The sequence below is a fragment of the Scaptodrosophila lebanonensis genome, unplaced genomic scaffold (genome assembly GCF_003285725.1).
Source record: "Scaptodrosophila lebanonensis strain 11010-0011.00,11010-0021.00 unplaced genomic scaffold, SlebRS2 tig00000096-arrow-pilon, whole genome shotgun sequence".
NCBI lineage: Eukaryota > Metazoa > Arthropoda > Insecta > Diptera > Drosophilidae > Scaptodrosophila > Scaptodrosophila lebanonensis.
Window position 1 is genome coordinate 3,923,767 of NW_022060567.1, and position 21,855 is coordinate 3,945,621.

The 21,855-nt window shown below is 36.8% G+C and overlaps 1 protein-coding gene across 1 annotated transcript in view; it reads left to right on the plus strand.

The window, feature by feature from the left end:
• Window positions 1–21,855, plus strand: part of LOC115627489 (innexin shaking-B) — a 94,596-nt gene that overhangs the window by 56,946 nt on the left and 15,795 nt on the right. Inside the window, exons 3-4 of the mRNA XM_030523174.1 lie at window positions 3,331–3,464; window positions 3,566–3,755. Of these exons, the coding sequence (XP_030379034.1) occupies window positions 3,331–3,464; window positions 3,566–3,755 (324 nt within the window). The remainder of the gene's footprint in view (window positions 1–3,330; window positions 3,465–3,565; window positions 3,756–21,855) is intronic.

The window sequence follows — 21,855 nt, forward strand, 5'->3', positions numbered from 1 at the left end:
AGGTGTTTGTTTAAGCTTACACAACACTCTTAAAGTCCCAGAAAAAAAACAAAAACAACAAAAAAATGCATATAACTCGTATTGTATCCACATGTAATTTGCAGTTATTAAACTTACATACCTATGTGTGCTAAATTACTTAAAAAACTTTATTCAGAAACACATAGATATGCCGTAAAATTACTCGTAATTAAAATAAAGTATTGTTTAAAAACGCAGGACAGCACGCGATACGCTAGCAGTGTTGAGCAACCAGTTGTGTGCTGGCCTGTAATTTTTGAACTGAAAAATTCTAAGTAAATATCGCTAAAGATAAATTCCTAAAGCCACAACAAAATTCATATGAGCGGAACACAGATTTAAAAACGAAAAAACAGTATTTAAAAAATACAGCGCTCTCTACTCGTATATTTCTCTTGCTACCTAACTTATTCTATTGCCCTAATTTCTTTTAGTATAAGTGTACAACCTTTATATTTATTACTTAAAGCATTTCGTACCTAATACATTTTCAACAGTCAATTCACCTAGCTGTTAAAATATATATAACATATACATATATATATATATATAATATTTTTATATGTTATATGTTAATTGTATTTTTATTTGTCATAAAACTTGTCACGTACGATTTTCACTCTTATTGTCAGAAAGCAATGTACACGACAAACACACCGTTCACCCACACTGAATTTGCTCACCGACACGCTCACCCACCAAGCCCACCAAATTGATCGCCACACCACTGGTGCGGAATGATTAGCAAATGCAGCAGCAGACAATCACAAATCACCAATCACCAGCCACTGTCACATGTTAGACTTTTTGCCACACATGTCACGTTCTCTCTCTCTCTCTCTCTATTTCACTCTCTATCTCTCTCTTTATCACCCACTCAGCTTTCACTTCAAAAGCAAATTCAAATACAACTAAACTTCACTCACTTTATATTCAACACTCAAGTTCTCACCTCATCTAATAATTATCTCTGACTCAATTGTTTTGCAACACTGACGACCACTAAACCACAAAGCAATCCAAACCCCCTCCAAAAAAAATATATATATATTAAAAATAAAACCCAACAACAACAACTAACATTCACGAATCAATCACAGAAGCAGAATCAAAAGAAAGGTCTGCATTAAATTGAATTTCGAATCGAATCGAATCCATTATCGAAATTTCATAGGCTGTTATATTTTTGCTTTACTTAAATAATATACTCGTATATATACATCTTTATATATATTTTTTAAAATACGCTTTCCATAGTCAGCAGTTGAAAGTGTGAACATTTTATAAAATATCGATTAAGTGGTCATCGTTACAAACCAACCAAACCGAAAACTGAACAACAACAGAAAACAAAGCGAACAAGCAATAGTTCCAATTGGCTCTCAAGCATCCAAAACTGAAAATTGCTCCCACATTGTTGGGCGACACTTTGAATGGCAGTATCAATAATTGGCTCCCATTAAGAAATTTCAAATTTTCAAAATGCTGCCACTTCAGGCGTCGCCATCATTTCAACGCATTGCGTACTAATTCAAATTTGCATTCCCAGCCGTTTCATTCAAACGAGATCAACAAGATGTCGCTTTTAGTTTTCACTTACATTTTGCACACACACATACACACACATACCCACATACACTTACACCCACAACAAACATATTCACACACACACACACACCCATATACAACTTTATGAATATTTTCGTTGATTTCATTTATTTTAATTGGGCTGTAATCAAATGCTGTGACACCTTACTATACTTACTTATGAAATGAATTATAAATAAAAAGGAATATGTTCAATTGCAAATTGTATTTATTTCGCATTATTACAACCAGGAACAAAAACTACAGCAAAACCGGGGAAAAGTTGAGGCGTGACCAAGTCCATCTGAAAAACGAAACAACCAAAAAAAGCTTCACTTTCAAATTGAACTAAATTACTAACTTAAAAGTACATGCTTTTTAAAATTATGCGCTTTAATTGTCGCTCGTACCATCAACCGTTTCTGGCTTCTGACTACTTCTCACGATAATTTCATTCTCGGACATTAGATTGATTCCAATACAATACTATACATTGTTTTTTGTCCGTTAGCAATTCTTTTTGCAATATTTCACTTAAAGTTTCCTACAAGTCAGCTTTTGCGCAGCATGTATTCAGTGACGACATTAAAGGTAGAGCTGCAAAACGAATCGATTCTAAATCGATTTATTTTTAAAGAATCGATTAATACTATAAAGTAAGAAGCATATTCATTACTTGAAAGTAACGCTGCTGATGAATGATCTAATCGAAAGTGAAAAATTGATTTTTGTTCAGTTAACAAATATTCGACAAAGATCGATACAGTCAACATGGACTATTTAGCAGATCTAATACTAAGTCTAATACAGGGCTAGTTTAGGAAGAACTCGTAATTTTCTTTCTTTCCAGTTGCTTTGTTAAGTTAATTGCGTTTCCAGAGTGTTTTCGTGTGTTTCGTGACTTGCAGACCACATACAAGTAGCTCTGTGACAAGTAAATGCATCATCTGCTTGAAAGGCATTGCATTTGTTTTATTCGTATTTGATGGATTTAGTAATTGATTGCATTAAAAGTTATTAATATTTATCTTGGATTTATCCAAGTACTAACAGTCGTCGGATTTGAAGACTTGCATATTACCTATTGATAATTGGTTTTTCGAATGAACCTCACACGCCGCAACTATTCTCCCTTTAAAAAGTTCAACATATTTAGGTACACATGTACCCTAAACCAAACTACTATTTACCGTTAACCTATTCATTAAAGACTGTACGCCTAGAAAAGTTTTCTGCTATTCATTTTTATAGTTAAGTGAGCCTAATTATATATTTATAAGGCGAGTCCATTCACAATACGAGTAAAGTAAAATGGTTTCGTGGCAGGAAATCGAAACGAAACAGTACCGAAACACTCAACTAACCGAAGCTCTATAGCTCTAGGGATTCCCTAGGAGTCCGTTCCAAATGTCTATATTATAAATTGAATCTTTGGTTCTGTTTTGGTACCGTTTCGTCTCGAATCCAGGCAAATAAGATATGCAGCATAAAACAAACAACAGAAAAGTCTGCAATTAGTTTATGAAATACTGACCTAGAACATTGTCTTAAACGTGTTTCTTCTTTTTTATAAATTTTAAATAATACCCCGCTGCCTATTCGCTTAATAATAATATTTTCTTTCTTCACATACGCCCTTCGTCGTATCGAATATACAACACTCTCTCCCAACACACCCAAACAAAAACACACACTCTCGCTGACACCAATTGATCGAAATAGGTGTCTCATGTCAAAATCGATTCACCTGTTTTTCGCCTGCACACGAATGCAACGGTTATTTTACTGATAACATTTTCGATTGCTGTGACGACGCGGCAGTACGTTGGAAATCCCATAGACTGTGTTCACACAAGGTGAGCTGAGACGAAGAAGAAGAAAGCAGAAGAATTGAACCGGAATGGGAGTCACTTGAACATACCTAATCTTTGTGTCATACTCTCTCGATTTCCCGCAGAGACATTCCCGAAGATGTCCTCAACACATATTGTTGGATACATTCAACATATACAGTGGTGGATGCATTCATGAAAAAGCAAGGTTCCGAGGTGCCTTTTCCCGGAGTTCACAATTCACAGGGGCGTGGGCCTCTAACAATAAAGCACACAAAATATTATCAATGGGTAGCGTTCACACTATTTTTTCAGGTAAGCACAATTTTTTAACTTAATTGCCTACATTTTTACAGTTATATCTCTCTATATATAATCGTACTTATTTGCATATCTCGAAAGCTTTCTTTGTGCTAAATGGTTAGGAACTTTGATCTGAAAAGCTGCAAGTGCTTTTGGTGTTTCACTTCGCTCAAAGCTTTTGCATTGAACGTTGTCCTGTTCTGTGAAGCTTGAGCTTTTAAAAGCTTAAAAGCTGAAAAGTTTTATTGAATAGTTGGCTTATCGGACACACAAGCACTCGCATTGGGGAACCTTCCGTTAAATCAAGTGGCGATTTAATAATAACAATTATTTAATAAATAATAATAATTAAAGTATAATATTATTGAAATCCTATTAAATAAAATAAATGATAATAAGATAAAAGTCAATCCAGCTTCATAAGAAAAAGCTCATAAGGCATTATTAGAATTAGAACATCAGACTGCTGTTATGGGTATAATGGCAACCATAAGCACCTAACCTAATACAACATAAAACTAAATGAGTTTACTAAAATGAAACTAAACAGGTAAACATATATTTGTATTATGCAAACTAACTGGAGAAAAGTATTAACTAAGTACTATATTAAAGACTGCCCTCCATTCCACAATGAATTCTAATTGGATAATTCTAATTGGAGAAAAAATAAAAAGACCAATAAAAGGAAAGCGTTTTCTTACAATTTATGAGATAAAATCAAAATCTGAGAACAAGCTGATGGCCATACCGAAAATCGCATTTCAGAAGTGCTTCGACGATTGGAGGAATGGCATAAGTGCACTATATCTGAGGGGGATTACTTTAAATGGGACAAAATAGATATTCATGAATAAATAAATACTTTTCAAAAAAAATTCTAAAATCATATTTTCTTTTGATCATACCTTGAAGAATCCCAATAAGCTAGTATACCCTCTTACCTGTACAGAGTATAAACGTGATACTCGTGTTTTGTTGTATTTTAAAATGATTTATGAGTATTTATTTATTTTGTTATATATTTGTTCTGGCATTTCATATTTTAAGTGGAAATGGTAAATTTTAAAAAATTAACAAAATTGAAAAAAAGAGTAAATACAAAATGTACTAAAATATTTCTTGTTATCGATTATACCTTATCGGGCAGAGCTTGGGCAGAGATTACATTTATACAAGCTTTAAGTTTCATAGCATCTGATCTATCATGATGAAAGTTAACGTACGACACATAAGCACAAGCCGCTGCCAAATTAAATTTAAAATTCTGGGGAGTGTGGGATGGGAGGAAATCTTTAAAATACACTTGTACTGCGTACACATATAAGGCATCTTTGTGCAAAATTATGTGTCTCTAGTTAGTCTTATATTCGCTAAGATCTAGGTGTTCATTCGATACCAAATCATTTTGTTTATAACGATTTCGACTCCCAATTACTAATAAGTTTCCCTTCATCTGTCCTCATCATCTTACGTTTAATCAAAGTCCTTAATTGTCGCAGTATTGAGTAGAGCATCAAGATCAGTCTACCATAAATATGATGATGAGCTTTATTTTTAAGCCATTTGTTGATGTCAACGTGTGGTCTGGGCTAAAAATGCTATCGGAATCTCTAACAAGAGAGAACGCTACAGTCGAGCAAGCCCGACAGTGTAATACCCTGTACCCCGGTAAACTTCCGTCACTGAGTTATATGAGCCCATAGCAGAAGTAAAAAGAGGAAGAAGAAGAGCGAACTTGTTGCAGCAGTTTTTGGAGGGTTGTACTTGAGAGAATTTGTTTCGCTAATAACTTTTCATAGAATTAACCGATTTAGATGAAATTTGAAACAAAAGTAGACTATGAAGACTGTAGAATGTACGAATTATGTGTGCAAAGTTTGGTTAATGTAACTTTTGAAATGTGGACGGTATTGACGAAATTCTGTAGCGGGGGAAGGGGGGAAAATTCCAAAAAATAAAATAAGCTCGTCCTTTCTCGGACATAGGAGAATCTGGATACGAACTTTGTTTATTCCAGCTTTTATAGCTTCTGAGATCCTTGCGTTCACCCAGACAGACAGACGGACGGACATGTCTAGATCGATTTCTCTCGTCATGCTGATTCAGAATATATATACTTTATGGGGTTGGAGATGCTTCCTTCTGCATGTTACATACTTTGCGCAAACCTAATATACCCTTTTTACCCTACGGATGCAGGGTATAATAAGTTTGGGCGGGTTATTTCGTCTGGTACAGAGTGTGGCCTATTTTCCTGCATCTAGACATAACTATACTAATGTATGGGACATGTACAGATATGTTTAGCCATATCATACACTTCAGCTGCGTTTTAACAAAATTATTTCAGTGTGGTGCATCGAAGCTATTGCTCCTGAGGCAATGAAGCGCAAAAAAAAAAAAAACAGAAAGCAAGCTGTGGACGGAGCGGTATTTAAATTGAACACTCAATACAATGCATCGATTGTGCAAACTATTCAGATGAATATAACATAGGTTGAAAAAGTTGAGCTATATGTTGCCCTGAATATTGTTAGTTGCGTGCAGATATGAAAAGTTAAGAAAGGTTTCTGTGGAGCTACATTTTTCCCTGAAAGAGTATTAAAGCGTACTGATATGCACGAGTATATTGAGGAATATAGCACTGGCATTAATGTTTCAAAAATCTCGTTCTATCAGCAACAACTACGCGCATTTTCTGGGTGTTGTGATCTGTTTATGCCCTCCTTATCGACCCGATCTGCCAGCATTTCAACGTGAGACTGCCAACAATTTCGAAATAGAGTTGACAAGGTAATGAACCGAATTTGTACATGCATGCCAACTACGACTAACAAGCAGTGTGTCCGGGTTATTAAAATACAGTCGTAATTCCAAAAATTAAAAATAGACCCACCCGTACAAATTTTACATTTCATAAAACTTCACTCATTCGAGGGTGTTCCACAAGTATACTACTATATGTATTTTTAAAGCAAATAAAAAAATCAAATTTGTTCACTTTTTCTCTCACCAGCTGTGCTTGCTGCTGCTCCCATGTATTATTCTATTTATGCTTGCAGTCTAATTCTGTAGCAACAACAAAAAAGCAAAGAGCGCACGCCTGCAAGCGTCTGGCCCTGTTTAAACTTCCCTACCCAACCCACACACCTAGAGCCCTGCTAATTGCTCGCTGCATCTCAGTCGCGCTAATTGGAAAGTCTTTTATCAATTTCATGCCCCAGCAGTTTGATATTTCTATTAATTTATGTAGGCTTCGAACACCTCGAGATGTTGGTTGGGCAACAAAGCAAGGCGCTGAAGAATTATAATTTATGTTCTCGGTGTGTGCCAGCAACAAGGGCCTTTCATATTTTCAATACTCCATAATATTTATGAAATTTATTCCACACTCTATTTAATTACACCATTTTTGTTTGCGTCCTGAAATCAAACAAGAAATTTATCATTAAACAATATATCATAAAAAATATAATTAAATAAATTGGTGTGTAGCTCTAGACGCAAATGGTATGCTAGGGTCGAGCGGGCTCAACTCCTAAATACCCTATAGTCACGTGTGCGTCTAAGCATACGTGTGTATGGTATGTGTTCATTGCAGACAAAGCAGCAACAACAACAGCCTCAACAAATGTCCGGATGACGAATTTGGGTAAAAAATTCCAAAACAACGAAAGTTTTGAAACAAGTAAAAAAGCTAAAGTCGGGTGTCCCGACTTTGAAATACTCTGTACATATGTTTACAATAATTATAGAAAATACAAAAATTTTAATCGATTTTACCTTTCTCGGTATTCGAACTCACGTAAAGGGTGTTTAATTGCACATTGCAATGCGTATTGCCTATGCGCATCTATTCGTGTCTGTGTAAACATGTTAGCAGTCAACCAAACAGCAACATCAACAACAGCTGCGGCCAGCGCTTGAGCAGCGGCGCAGCAGCAAATATATTTATGGCTATAACTTCTTGTTAAATCGGTCTATCATAGTGAAACTTGGCATACGGACACATAATAACTAACTGGGGGTATTTGCAAAATTTTAGTTCGAAATTCCAAGAATTACGGGAGTTAGATAAAATTGCGATTTGCAGGGGAGAGGGGGGAGGGAGGGAAATTCCAAAATATACATTTTCTGCGTATTCACATAAGGCATCTGGGACTTTTTCAGCTCCCGCAAACCTAATATACTTCTGTACATTTCATGTACAGAGTATAAAACATGAGAGAACGCTACAGTCGAGCAAGCCCGACAGTGTAATACCCTGTACCCAGGTCAACTTCCGTCACTGAGTTATATGCGCCCAAAAAAAGGAAGAAGAAGAGCGAACTTGTTGCTGCAGTTTGGCGGGGTTGTACTGTAGAGAATTTGTTTCGCTAATAACTTTTCTTAGAATTTACCGAATTGGATAAAATTAATCAACAGTAGATAATTACATATAAATTATGTGTGCAAAGTTTGGTTTAGGTAGCATTTGAAATGTGGACGCTATTGACGAAATTCTGTAGCGGGGGAAGGGGGGGAAAATTCCCAAAAATAAAATAAACTCGTGCTTTCTAGGACCTAGGAGAATCTGGATGCCAACTTTGGTTATTCTAGCTCTTATAGTTTCTGAGATCCTTGCGTTCATCCAGACGGACAGACGGACGGACGGACGGACATGTCTAGATCGATTTCTCTCGTCATGCTGATTCAGAATATATATACTTTATGGGGTCGGAGATGCTTCCTTCTGCATGTTACATACTTTGCACAAACCTAATATACCCTTTATACCCTACGGGTACAGGGTATAAAAAACACTAATGGTGGAAAAGTGGGAGGCGGGCTATGTCGAGCAATACTGTGGGCTGCTTTTAAATACAATGGAAATGCTTTATATATACTTGTAATTCGGATATTTATGTTTTTTTATGTTTTGCGAGAACCCCTGTGTTTTTTCTCAGACTTAAATTCAATGGAGAACCCTTTGGGGGTTCTTTCGAATAAGTTTTATGCCAATGGATGGCAATTGAATACTCTGAATAATCTCAAAGATGTTATTGTCCTAGAATGGGCTAAAGTCGATCACAAAATCCCATATAATAAAGGTCATAAATAAAAATAGGGGCTGTGTATTTTAAAATATTGCATGTATGTATTAAAAAAACATTTTCTGTTATTTTTGTCCCAGCTAATTATTTTGCTCTAGCGAAGGACCATTTTAAACAAACATGACTAAAAACAAGAAAGGAATGCTAAAGTCGAGCAGGCTCAACTCTTAAATACCCTGTACCACCCCACAAAAAAGTAATTAAATTAATTAATTAATTTAATTAAATTAATTAACTAAATTAATTTAATTAATTAACTAAATATTAACTAATTAAATATAAAATATTCCATGCATGCATACATACATTTACAATTACATCAGAATCGTGTCTATGCGTGTTTGTGTACTTGTACATATGTATGTATGTGTGCATTGAGCCTGGTTATATGGCTATAACTTTCTTTCCGATCATTCTATCATAATGAGACTTGGTATACGGTTATATAATTACTAACCTAATGTGACTACCAAATTTTAGGGAGTTATAGAAAATCGTTAATAGGGGGGGAGTGGGGGGGTGGATCAGAAAAAATGAACAAATTTAAGCACCGCCGGTACTTGTTTCGCCTCTTACTTAGTTTTTCCCAAGTTCTTTCGTATATACTGTAATGGAAATTGATATTCTTCCTCTCCAGCCAGTGTCTTTATACTAAGCAAAAGATTGATGAAAGGTATATCAAGAAGATTTTTTACCATCAATAGAAAACATACAAGCTAAGCTACATAAAATGTCCATGTAAGTTCAAAGTAACTCCGATTTGGCTTTTTCGTTGCGCCTTGCATTAGTTTTGAAGGAAATCCTTTCTCTAATATTGTCTCTTGATATAACACTTTCGTATAAGCCGTTTCCCCTAATGGCCCGCAGACTTTTCTTATATAATCGCAACTATCTTCAGAGAAGTTTATGATCTAAGAGCGTCGTTTTTAAATCTTAATTTGAAGTGAACAAATCGTATTTCTGGATGGCTTCAACGAAATATTATGCAATTATATGACATTCTGGGGAGCCTCCCATACAATGGACGCGTGAAGTTTTTATGCTTCTGTGTTGGGACTATTAAAAACAGGAAATTATTAACAAATTAGAGACAAAACTAACTATTGCACTTGCAATGCAGACATCGCCGAATGCCTAATGCAACATTTGGCAAGGCGCCCAGCTGCCCGCAACACAAAGTGCAACATCAACAGCAAGACAAACCCATCATCAACAACAACAAAAATAAATATAATAGGCGCCGGACCGGCATTAATGAAGTCTTCAACTATTTGCTCAGATTTCTTCGTCTTGCTTTGCCAGCCATTTAGTTGCGCTTTTCCGGCACAGACGACCGCCATCTTAATGGTTGAATTATGCACAAATCTATTGTTTCAAGTAGGCAGTGCACGTCGGCGTTTTCCATTTCCATAGCCGCACCCTCCTCCTCATCCCAAGAACAAAATGGAAAACACCAAACCAATTGAATTTTGATGGCTTGAGACTGAACAGTAGCCGCACAACAGCTGAGAAGTCTTAAGCATTTATGCATGGAATACACTCAGGAAAAAAAGAAAAATAAAGTATTATACACATTGTAGTCAGTCAGACATTAGATTAGATAAAATCTTGCCTGAACGTAGAAAGTGCAACAGAGTTGCACATTTTTGATAGAATATTACGTTTTACTTTCTCCATAAATGTTTTCAATAAAGTTGTTGTACAATATGCAACAATTGGAGCTTTAAAAAGCGTATTTAGATTTGAAATTAAGAAACCATAACTTAACTAAGCTTGCTCGAAAATGTTCTTGCAGTTTAGTTAATTAACTTATTTGACAATACAGGTATACTACAATTTTTGTGAAGTGGACCTCCCGACGAAGGCGTTCCATCTCTCCAAAGGCCTTTCTTTTAGTGCGTATCTATGGGCTTTAAGTATGCATATGAACATGCGGTAGCGGTGGCAGCTGTCCATCATGTGGCTGTGCAACTGTGATTCTGCGACAAATGACAACTTAATCAAATCGCCAACAACAATAACAGCGCATAATGTCTCGCAGACAAGCCGACAATTTTTTATTATCATAACTCAAGCTGTGACTATACACCAGACCCACACGCGTACCCACACGCGAACCCAAGCGGCCCAGCCGGCCAACCCATGCAACCTATCAGTGTTAGCCTTTTTTGAACGACGGGAAAAGCTAGATGCGAAAAATAATGCAAGTCACGACCCAAATAGTACCCATGTAGTATAATCAAAATGCGGAAATATACTTTTTCAGCAATCTTGCGCACAAATATGAAAATATAGTTTCATCTCAGATTTAAATTTGTATTGAAAGCATACTAAGAGCATTCAAACTCCCTAAGAAACTTACCTATATGCCTATAGACCAACGCTATTCTGTCTTCAAAAGTATTAAATGAAATAGTATAAGATGTTTATGATTGACCTTAAATTTAGAAGTTTATGAATCCCTTCCAGTCTTTCCATTGTCTATAGGTGATGTTTCCTGTGTTAAAGGTTCTTCTATGCATAGTGAGCTTGTTTTTTTTTTAGAAACCTTCTAAAGATAAAAAAAAACAACGATCGAATAAATAAAACAATTATTTTTAACTTATTATTAATATTTTTTGCTTCGGGATCACTTTTATAAAAATCTAAAATATATTATAATTATAACCGATATTAATCAAATATCAATTTTTTAAATCGAATTTGTATATTTGAAAACTATTCTGCTACTCTGTTTATAGCTTCTTATTTTTCAAAAATGATTGAGCGGTCTTAGCGTTAGCGGAAAAAGCTAAGCCTCTATGAGCAGCACTATAACCTATTGATATGCCACATGCCTTTTAGTGTCACGTCTAGGCGCAGAAAATCAAAATACGAATACGCATATAAATTCATGTGGAAAAACTGAAGCCGGAGAGTGGGAGCGACGCCTGGACATGTGTTGGCTGTTGCCTTTGTCTGGCCGACAGTTTCGCCTGCTCTTGCTGATTGTTGCAATAATGAGTGGGAATCGCACTCGAAAGCGGGAGCGTGGATGATGGTGGGAGAAAAAGACGCAGACGGATAACAATGAAAAGGAATCTATGCTGCCTTTTCCGAGTACTTGCATTCATTTTACATTTGTTGTCCTCGACTGCTGTTGTTTTTCTTGTTATAGTCGGCCCATGTCATATCCGACTGTTTATAGTTTGGCTACTTGTGCGGTCGTGAGCATAGGAATAAATACATATGAGCATACATATCTATGTTAATAGTCAGCGCGTGGCTGCACAGTGGTAACAAGCTATAGTATTGGGCACAATATATGAGCTATTTGGGGACAGACTAGCTGGTGGCAGTTCTTATTTAAATGAGACATTTCTGTGATTTCTGTTTAAAACCACATACTACATACGTAACAGCGGTATTGAATCAAATCCAGTTGATTAAAAAACGTGTAAAGTGATCTATAAATTCGATCGCCTCATTATAACTAAAGAGCAGTCAGGCAGATTAGACAAATGCATAAGCTAAAATTAATTATGTTAGCAACTAATCGATCAATTTTTTGTAAAACTTTACTTCAAATAGTAACATTCATAAAAGATAAGCTTAGTTGGGAAATATCCAAATTTAGAAGATTTTAAATGCCGTACTTCTCTTTATGTTTGATAATAATTAATTAATGAATGTGTTTTCCGTCAATAGAGTATTAAATATAACGAGCTCCTCTTCTATTGGCATCGTGACTAGAGGACAAAAGCTACGTAAAAAAAAAAATATGTTGACCAGCCTTATATATATATATGCTGATTGTGGTTCTTATACTTCAGAGATTTCGTAACTGATATATTACATAGGCATAGGAATAAGGATGCAAGGATAGAGTCGGGACCGCAGAAAACGTATTATTGAGAAGAAAAATTCAAATTAGTTGAATAAAGAGCTAATAGATATTTTTGAACATAAATGTTTCGTGGAACTTTTTTTGCTTGCCAATTCTTATAATAACCAGTGATGAAAATGTTGAATTATAGATTTATTTATTAATTGCAGGGCATTAAGTCAATAAAAGCGAATCGAATCAAGCATTCATCGAACACTTGAGTCACATTTTTTCCCGCAGACGTGCCCCAGTGTGCCTAAAAAAAGGCTTAGTCGTGCATTGGTTTGCTGCTCTCTGTATTTGCTGTTGACAACTCACAGATTGTTGCAACTCCCACATACAATGGACGCTCTCCTAAACAGAGCCACAAACATTCGGCCATTCACACTCACACACACACAGATTGCAGACTGGCAATGCACACACTCCCATCATGGCCAACAACCGGAAACTTACGTGGAGGAAGACGCGGACAGCTGGCGAGAGCTTGCTCCGCAATGAGATCTGCTCCCGAGCAGCTGCTCAATGTGCTGTGACGCGCTCCCGCACTCGCACTCGCACCCGCACCCGCTTTCCTTCTCCCTCTCTCCCTCTCTCCCGCTCTCACTCTCTCGCTGCCACTCTTTGTTTCTCTCTTTCTTCCTCCCCAAAAACGATGGGGAGTGAGCGCCAAGAGCCAAGCGCCCAGCAAGCAGACCACGCTAAAATTGACGTCGCTGTCATCGTTCTAGTTGGCGGCTGTGGCAGCGGTGTCGGCATCGGCATCGGCGTCGGCGTCAGCGCCACTGTTTGCCGCTGCCTTTGGCCACAGTGTGTGTTACGTTGGCAAAGTGAACGCGCGCGCGCCTTTTCCTGTTGTGTCTGATCTCCGGCTACGGCTAAGAGAACGTTACCGTTGCACGTAAGCGAAGGCGACAGTTACGGCTGAAACGGTTATGGTGAAGCCCGCGGTTAGATATCGTTCCGAGTCCCGGTTATCAATTAAATACGAGTACATATACTTTATATATATAAACATACAATTTTTTTAATTGTGTTTTTTTTTTTTTTTTTTGAATTGTTGCTGTGCTGATGGAGAAAGAATAAAAATAATCCAAGTTTTGGCATTCTAGCGCGGATCGGCAGAGATCGCCTAGCTGCAAGTTTTTTGTTTGAGTTGTTGCCCCAATTTGCATTCCAACTTAAATCATTGTGCAACAATTATTATTTATTTGCCGCCATGCCAGTCAGTCAGTCATTGGGTCTGCCGCTCTTCGCTGACTGTCTACTGGCTAGTGGCTAGTGGCCGGTTTCCCGCCGCCGCCTCATCATCATCATCATAATTAACTTTACAAAGTAAATAAACGCTTGGCAGGAGCCGCTCCCCGCTCGCTGTCCTGCTGTGCCATAAATTCGGGGCATGTGTTTATGGTGATAAAAAAAGTTCACATAGCTTTTGTTTTGTGCACACACACACACACACACACACACACACATACACATCTGAGTGTTCAATCATCCACGATTTTGCCGCTATTTTGGCCTCGTCCACGTCCACGCCCACCAGACCACTAACGAAATATCGCCGCTCGGCAGCAATAGCAGCGGAATTCAGAATCGGCAGATGTGATTGTCGAAAAAGATTTTTACGTACATACACCAGAAATAAGTTTTTAATTTTTCGTTCCTTTTTATTTTTATATATGTATATTTTTATACAGCGCATTGTGTTCTGATCTGTAATGTTCTGATCTGATCTGATCTGATCTATTTGGTTCTTTTCTGCTATGTTCCTCAAAAAATCCTCTTGATGTCGTGTTGTTATTGTGTTGTTTTTGTTGTCGACATCTCACACGATATGTCTACTTCGTTGTTTAATATCACTCGCACTTTGTTTTAGAGTGATATATTCGATTTGGGCCTCCTACTTGTGTGCGGGCAGCGCTGAAAGCCCTTTTTATAGCCCATTCAGTCGTTGATTTATAAACAAAAAACAGAAAACATACATACTTGTACATAATAAGACAAAATAGTTGAACTGCTAGAAATGCATTAATTGGAGAACAAATCACTTTACAAGGCCAGCATTGAAGAAGCTCATTAATCACGATGAAAATCATTAATTACGGTTTGTATATTATGGAGGACGTTGTGCAATTGAAAGATAGAGTATGTTTCAATTTGAAATTGAAATATTACGGAAGGATAGATTATGTTCTTATGCGTGAAAAATAAGCAACAACTAGAGAAAATAATCAACATTTCTTACCGGAAATCAAGTGTATGGGTATGGGTTCGACCATTAAAATGTTTCCAAGTTATCAAAAAACATTGACCGCCAACACCACCAGATATTTGTTTAGGCTTTAAAGCAGACATGTCCAACATGACCAACTGTCGTCTGGAATCTGAAGAGAACTCTTTTATCCACCTCTTCTCCATTTGACGGTGTTTTTTCAATAAATTTGTCTTTCTACCGACAAGCCGGAAAAGTCTTCATGCCGAAATCTTTTGAAATATAGTATGTATAGTTTTTATTGGCTTAGAGATGGCTGTACTAAAAATTTGACCCTATTTGCCTAATCCCTGGCAATAGATGAAAAATGGAATGGCGTTGGAAATTCAATTTGAGAAAAACCACAACAAAATATCTTGTCAGCATCAGCTTATAGATCACATGAAATACGAGTGTGTAGAAAAACTAATTGAGTTATAAGCTGAGGGCGTATCTGGCACATTTACGTGCCATTCGATTGATTTATTGCCTGCCAGTTGTAGTGCCAGTGCAGGGGCTACTTGTGGATGAAAGATGACATCAGGATGTCAGTTGAAAAAGGACACCTCCATGCAGTAATTTTCTCCTACCAGATCTGATCGGAATTGTTTGCTGTTCATAGTCCGTTGGCACTTGTTCATTGAAAGTGAAATGCAAACTCGTGTGTGCCTTGCAGTCCACATCGTAGATCGAAAACCATCAAGACGTGCAATTGCCAAGAGTGCTCTACGGTTTTATGGATACACTTTGAGTTACTCGAGCATTAAATTCCTTCCAATCACTCATGAGATCTCTGACGTGCACATTAATGGGACTGATATTTTGACTTCCAGTTCTCATTATTGTTCATTACTCACAAGCAACTTGTTGGTATATAGTACGAGGAAAACCCAATTAGTCACAGCCCAATGATAATTTTTACTTTTTTGATTTCTATTTCACACACACACACACACATACACACAGTATATGTATTTGTGTGTGTATATGTGTTGTATGAAGATGTGTGTCTTCTTATTTTTAGCCGAGCGTTTGTTGTTGTCGCTTCAACTGCTGCAGCGCATTTTTTCGTTGTTAGGCGACTTAATTAGGTACGCCATATACAAACAAATAAATGTATAACAATAAACATGTGTGAGCAACAGCAACAAAAACAAAAACAATAGCTACACGTTGGTAGCCTATATTGTCATTAAAAATGCCATGCATATTTCTCAACACCGATCCGCCCAAATATTTGCTTCAAATGTCAAGTGCAGACAGAAAAAGCAGCAACAAAAATGTGCTCCTATTCAAGGAAAAAATTGCAGACGATTATCGAACATTTGTATTTTGTACAACATAGCCATTAGGCGGCGAAATTTTGAAGTGAAGTGAAGTCCACATGTGCCAAATTGTTGTTGCCCATGGGAGACCCCCAAACCAAATGTTATTTACGATGCCAAAGCAGAAATAAGAAAGTACGCGAGCTGTTTTTTCTTGTATTCTAAACCGCAATTCCCATTCCATTATTCCAATCGAAAACTACATTTCAGCGCAGTTTTCTCTCTCTAAATTAAAGTGTTGCATCTAATTTGATCATATATCTGTATATTAGAAGGAAGTACCTCCGACCCTATAAAGTACATATTTATTCTTCCAATCTCGGGATGTACACTCTTTTATTCTATTCTATTCTATTCTATTCTATTCTATTCTATTCTATTCTATTCTATTCTATTCTATTCTATTCTATTCTATTCTATTCTATTCTATTCTATTCTATTCTATTCTATTCTATTCTATTCTATTCTATTATTTTATTCCCCATTCCCCCACTCAATTTTGTTTATGCTTTCACTTTATTTTCAAAATATTTAAAATATTTACTGGAAAACGAAATGAAGTATTCTATGTATTTGTAATAGAAATATGAAGAATTATATTCAACAATTTCAATTCTTTGTTAATGCAAATTCCCAACAATTAGTGCATACTCATATCTTCTGGATTAATATTTGGGCGTAAATGAACAGCACGTATCGATATTGCGATATCAATCTGTCCGATGGTTCGTCTTTCTGTTTCCTCTCTCAGTTTTGAAACTTCCTCACTGACACTTCTTGGTGGAGGTAACAACTTAATGTTAGAAGCAGGCTGGGAATGGTTTAAATTAAATTTCTTTAGATGTTTTTGCCTTATTTGTATTTGGCAAATATTTTATTTAATGTTTGTTGTGTTTACTCTTTATTTTGTGCAGTCTTAATTTGATTTTTGTTAATGTCTATGGATTGTATTTCGAATGTTTGAAAGTGTCAAATCGTTTTAAAGCTTTTGGTTTTTTTTACATAAGTAGTATTTCGATGGAACAACACACCTGCTTTTTTGCACAATATTTGCGCTTTTAGTGTAGTGTTCGAGATTTCCACAATTTAAAACTAAAATTGCTGTCTTATTGTATTTTTAAATCATATAGATAAACCGGCTGGGTTGGTCACCCGCGCTCTGGGGCCACGTGTGCGTATACGCAATACATTTTGATTGCCGTTTTCCGAGTTCTTTTTTATGATGTTCGATCGTTTCATAAGATTTTGTTTATAAACATTGCAATTTCTTAAATTTACAGTTCATTTTTTTCCGTAGAGCAGCCCCAGCTGCGCGTCAGCATAAGTTTATTAACAGCGGATAGACGGGCCAAAAAAAAAGGCAATATCGAAAATATCTCATGCCACATTTTATTTACATGCATACGTATGTATTGTATGTACAAGTATATATATATTTATATATATGTGTGTAGCGCATTTTTATTTGTTTTGTTTTTTACGAAATTTCAATGGATTCAAACATATAGCTACCGCTAAAATAAATATTGCCACATAGCTTCTGGCGATGCGTCGACGACTGCGTCAGCGTCAGCGTCAGCTTCGACATAAACGTCTGCGTCTGGTTCAGCATTGGCAGCAAATTTTCGTAGCGAATAAAAAGTAAATATTTCCAATTACTTTTCAATAAACAAAAGACTTGCACTTGCGATCGAATGCCGAACAATGTAAAAATATCGAAACAAGAACACTTTTGCAATGTTTTTGTATGTACTCGTGTGTGTGTGTGTGAGTGTGAGTGTATGTAAGTGTGTGCGTCTCCTACTCCGGGCTCGTGTACGTGTGAATGAAACGTCTCCGCTTTGTTTGTAGTTTCATCTTTAAATGCCAGCAACAGCAGCAACAACAACAGCAACAAATGTGCCTTAAACGCTAACAAACGCTTTTGTGAGCGGGATACAACAAGAATAAAAAACAACAACAAACATTTGAAACCAGAAAAATTGGGAAAAATTAGTTGAATTGAATTGAATTGAACTGGGAAAGGGTTGCTAAGAAAATGCGATGCTACACGCTCGGCCGCCAACATTGTGCAGCGGCATTTCCATGGAAATTTCAAACTCAGGCCAAAATAAAAGCAACAATATCCAGCAATTAAACTAAAGATGCCAAATTCTGTGAAATCGAAACGCATAAGCATAACTGAACACTGTTACAATCGGCGTTTGAAGTGCGACGCGTGGTGGAATGCATCAACAGTTCCAACAGCAGCCCCAACCGAAGCCCCAACAGCAGCACTTCACAATTCTATTGCTCTGATAATGGGAGTGCCGCGCAAGAGAAAGAACGTCAAGAAGCACAATATATTGGAAACACTCAAACAGCAACAACAACAAGCAACACTCAGAAGCACACACAAGACAAGGCACCGATAGCCAGAACGAAATCCAAATCTTCAAGGACGTACACCACACAGATCAGGCTCAACACTTCCACAGACGTATCCAATATACATATACAAGAACAAGGACTATAGCAAGAAGACGAAGAAAACTGAGAAGAAGAAGAGCTGCAAGTCAAAGATTCAGATCACCACCAAAGAAAGCATCTTGGTAGACAACTCGTGCGTTTAACAAACCATGTTAGATATATTTCGTGGATTGAAAAACCTTGTAAAGGTCAGTCACGTTAAAACCGATTCGATCGTATTCCGCCTCCATTATTCAATAACTGTGATGATTCTGATGTCATTCTCGCTAATTATAACCACACGCCAATATGTCGGCAATCCAATTGATTGTGTACACACTAAAGATATTCCAGAGGATGTTCTCAACACATATTGTTGGATACAATCAACGTATACGCTGAAAAGTTTATTTTTGAAAAAACAAGGCGTTTCAGTACCATATCCGGGCATTGGTAATTCCGATGGTGTTGCCTCTGATAAAAAGCATTATAAATACTACCAGTGGGTGTGTTTTTGTCTATTCTTTCAGGTGAGAAACCTCTTAACATTGAACAAATTATAATCTAAAATAAGTAAATACTCGTAGCTACTATTAATATCTGCGCTCTGTAATAACATCAGTCCAGAGCGTGTACAAGTACTGTGCTGATACTATATATTTCAGTACTACCAAACGGTCGATCAGTTCCCATTAATGCCCTATAGTCTCATAAGCTGCTCCTCAGGTAGGTACTTCAAGGCATAGCGGCAGTTCTGTCTTCTAATTATTTCAAGGGGTTTTTTTTTAGGGAGAAGTGGATACCAGACCGAGCAATAGATAGTCCCCAAGCCTCATTTCGGACGAGTGTGGTTTTTTTCAAGTGCCTAACCTCCCACCCCTTTGTTTGTAGATGCCGTCGCTTTTGGCATTTCACCAAAATTTGCAAGTGCATTCCATTAGTGTCCATACATCATATATCCCCTTTAAACTTACGTATTCATCATTCAATTCTTAAGAAAATGATTACCATTAAAGCCTTTATTCTTTACTCTGACTTTCACCCTCAAATAATCAAAAAGTTACTCATAAATAGATCAGATAATAGTATGTATGCTATATGGCTTTTATTTTTATAATTTATACCCTTAACCCAGAAAGAGGCATGACAGACTGCACAAAGTATATATCTCGATATAGCCATATCCGTCTGTCTGCATGGAACTAAAATAACCAAAATTGGTATTCAGGATCTCTTAAGTCTAAGAATGGACTAGTTTTTTCTGATGCACCCCCTTCCGCCACTTCTGTGTTCCCACTCACCCACTATACAAGTAAGAGATTTTCCATAATTTTTATTGACAGTTGACAATTACAACGGATTAGTACTTGTATGTAGGTTCTCATATCAAAGTCGAAGCGAGCAAGCCTCGTTTCATTTGATTGGTGTTTTTATTCGAAGGCTGGTTTCTTTGAGATAGAGGCACAACAAGTATGGCAAATATCAAGAAAAGTGAATACCTTATGGAACATACTCATGAATGTACCTTTGTAGATTAGTGGATGTAAGTCAAATTTATCTGAAAGTTGAATAAAACAACAATAAACGATCCATACTAGGTATGAAGCATTTAAAAATTTAAGTATTATCCTTCTAATCGGAAGATATATATTTGGGTCAGTCAGATAGAACGAGAGAATAAGGCTATACGTAAGCAAGCTCATCCAAAACACTTATACTTTATAGTGCCTTGTATGCCTTTTTCTTATTTTCCACAAATCGAAAAAATTCGAATACCTTTTAATAATTTCTAGACTGCTATCACTAGTTAATAAGCACGCTGCTCTGCCCTGATAACCGCTTTAAGAATGTTCAGTGAATGATTCCCAAATCATACTAGTCATGATATTATTATTGGTTTTTGGGAACCGATATCGAATCGCACTCATTCGGAACTAAAATCAATAATGCAAGCACTGCAGGGCCCCCCATTTGGCGCTCTTTATTCTCTCCCTGAGTCGATGCTAGCCTTCTCCTTGACTTTCCATACGCATGGTAATTAAGGCAGTTTATAGTTATGCGTGGCGCTGAATGATTTGATGGATCGAGTAATTAAGAGCCTGTGTGTGTGCTTATATATATATATATATATATGTATATGTGTACATACACAGACCTTCGAACTCGTGCATGCATACTCGTACATACATACATAGTTGTATGTGCGTTAATACGTACATAGATGGAAGCAACCACTGCGCCCATTGAGATATATATTAACGCATGGGTTTTTCTATTCAATACAATTTTAAATTTCCAAATATTTATGCTACTTTTTGTTGGCGGTTGTTGTTGCTGTTGTTGCTGCTTCGGTTGTTCCTGCTGCCACTGCTCGCCCTGTCCGCCCTGCTGCTTCTGTTATGGTTGGCCTTAAAAATGGGCAAGCCAGCATTTAGAATGAGTTTGTGCACGCACATGAAATGAAAATGTTTAAGAATTTCTGGCTATCTACGAGTATTGTTGTTATGTATTGTGCCTATAGCTGCGAACATTTCACTTATGCACAGACAAGGCCAACTATTTTGCTGCTCCCGCTGCTGATCGTGTTGTTGTGACGTACAAATATATGTATATACACGCACATATATCCACATGAACGAAGTTCAACCACAGTTTACAAAAACTATTTTGGGCCTGCTGGAGGGGCACTTTATAAAAACTGGAAAAATTACCGTAGGAAGAGCGCAAAAAAAAAAAACAAACACACTCAACCTGTTTACTCGAATTAATTATCCAGATAACAAATTAATTTTAAATATTTATTGAATTACTTAAAAATGTAATTAATTTACTGCTATAAAAATGTTGAACACAGAGACAAACTAGTATATGTCTAAACTAAGCATGAGGGCAGATAAGCATTAACTGGATGCTATTGTCGATTGTAGTTCCAATAATTACAGGAGTTGCGGAAATTCACACTAGGGGGGAAGTGGAGGTGCATCAGAAAAAAACATAAACTTGTTCTTTCTCGGAGAGGAGGAGAGTCTGAAAACCAAATTTCGTTATTCTAGCTCTAATGCTTTCTGAGATCCTTGAGATCATACAGTCAGACAGGCGGACATTTCTATAACTATTCGTTTTG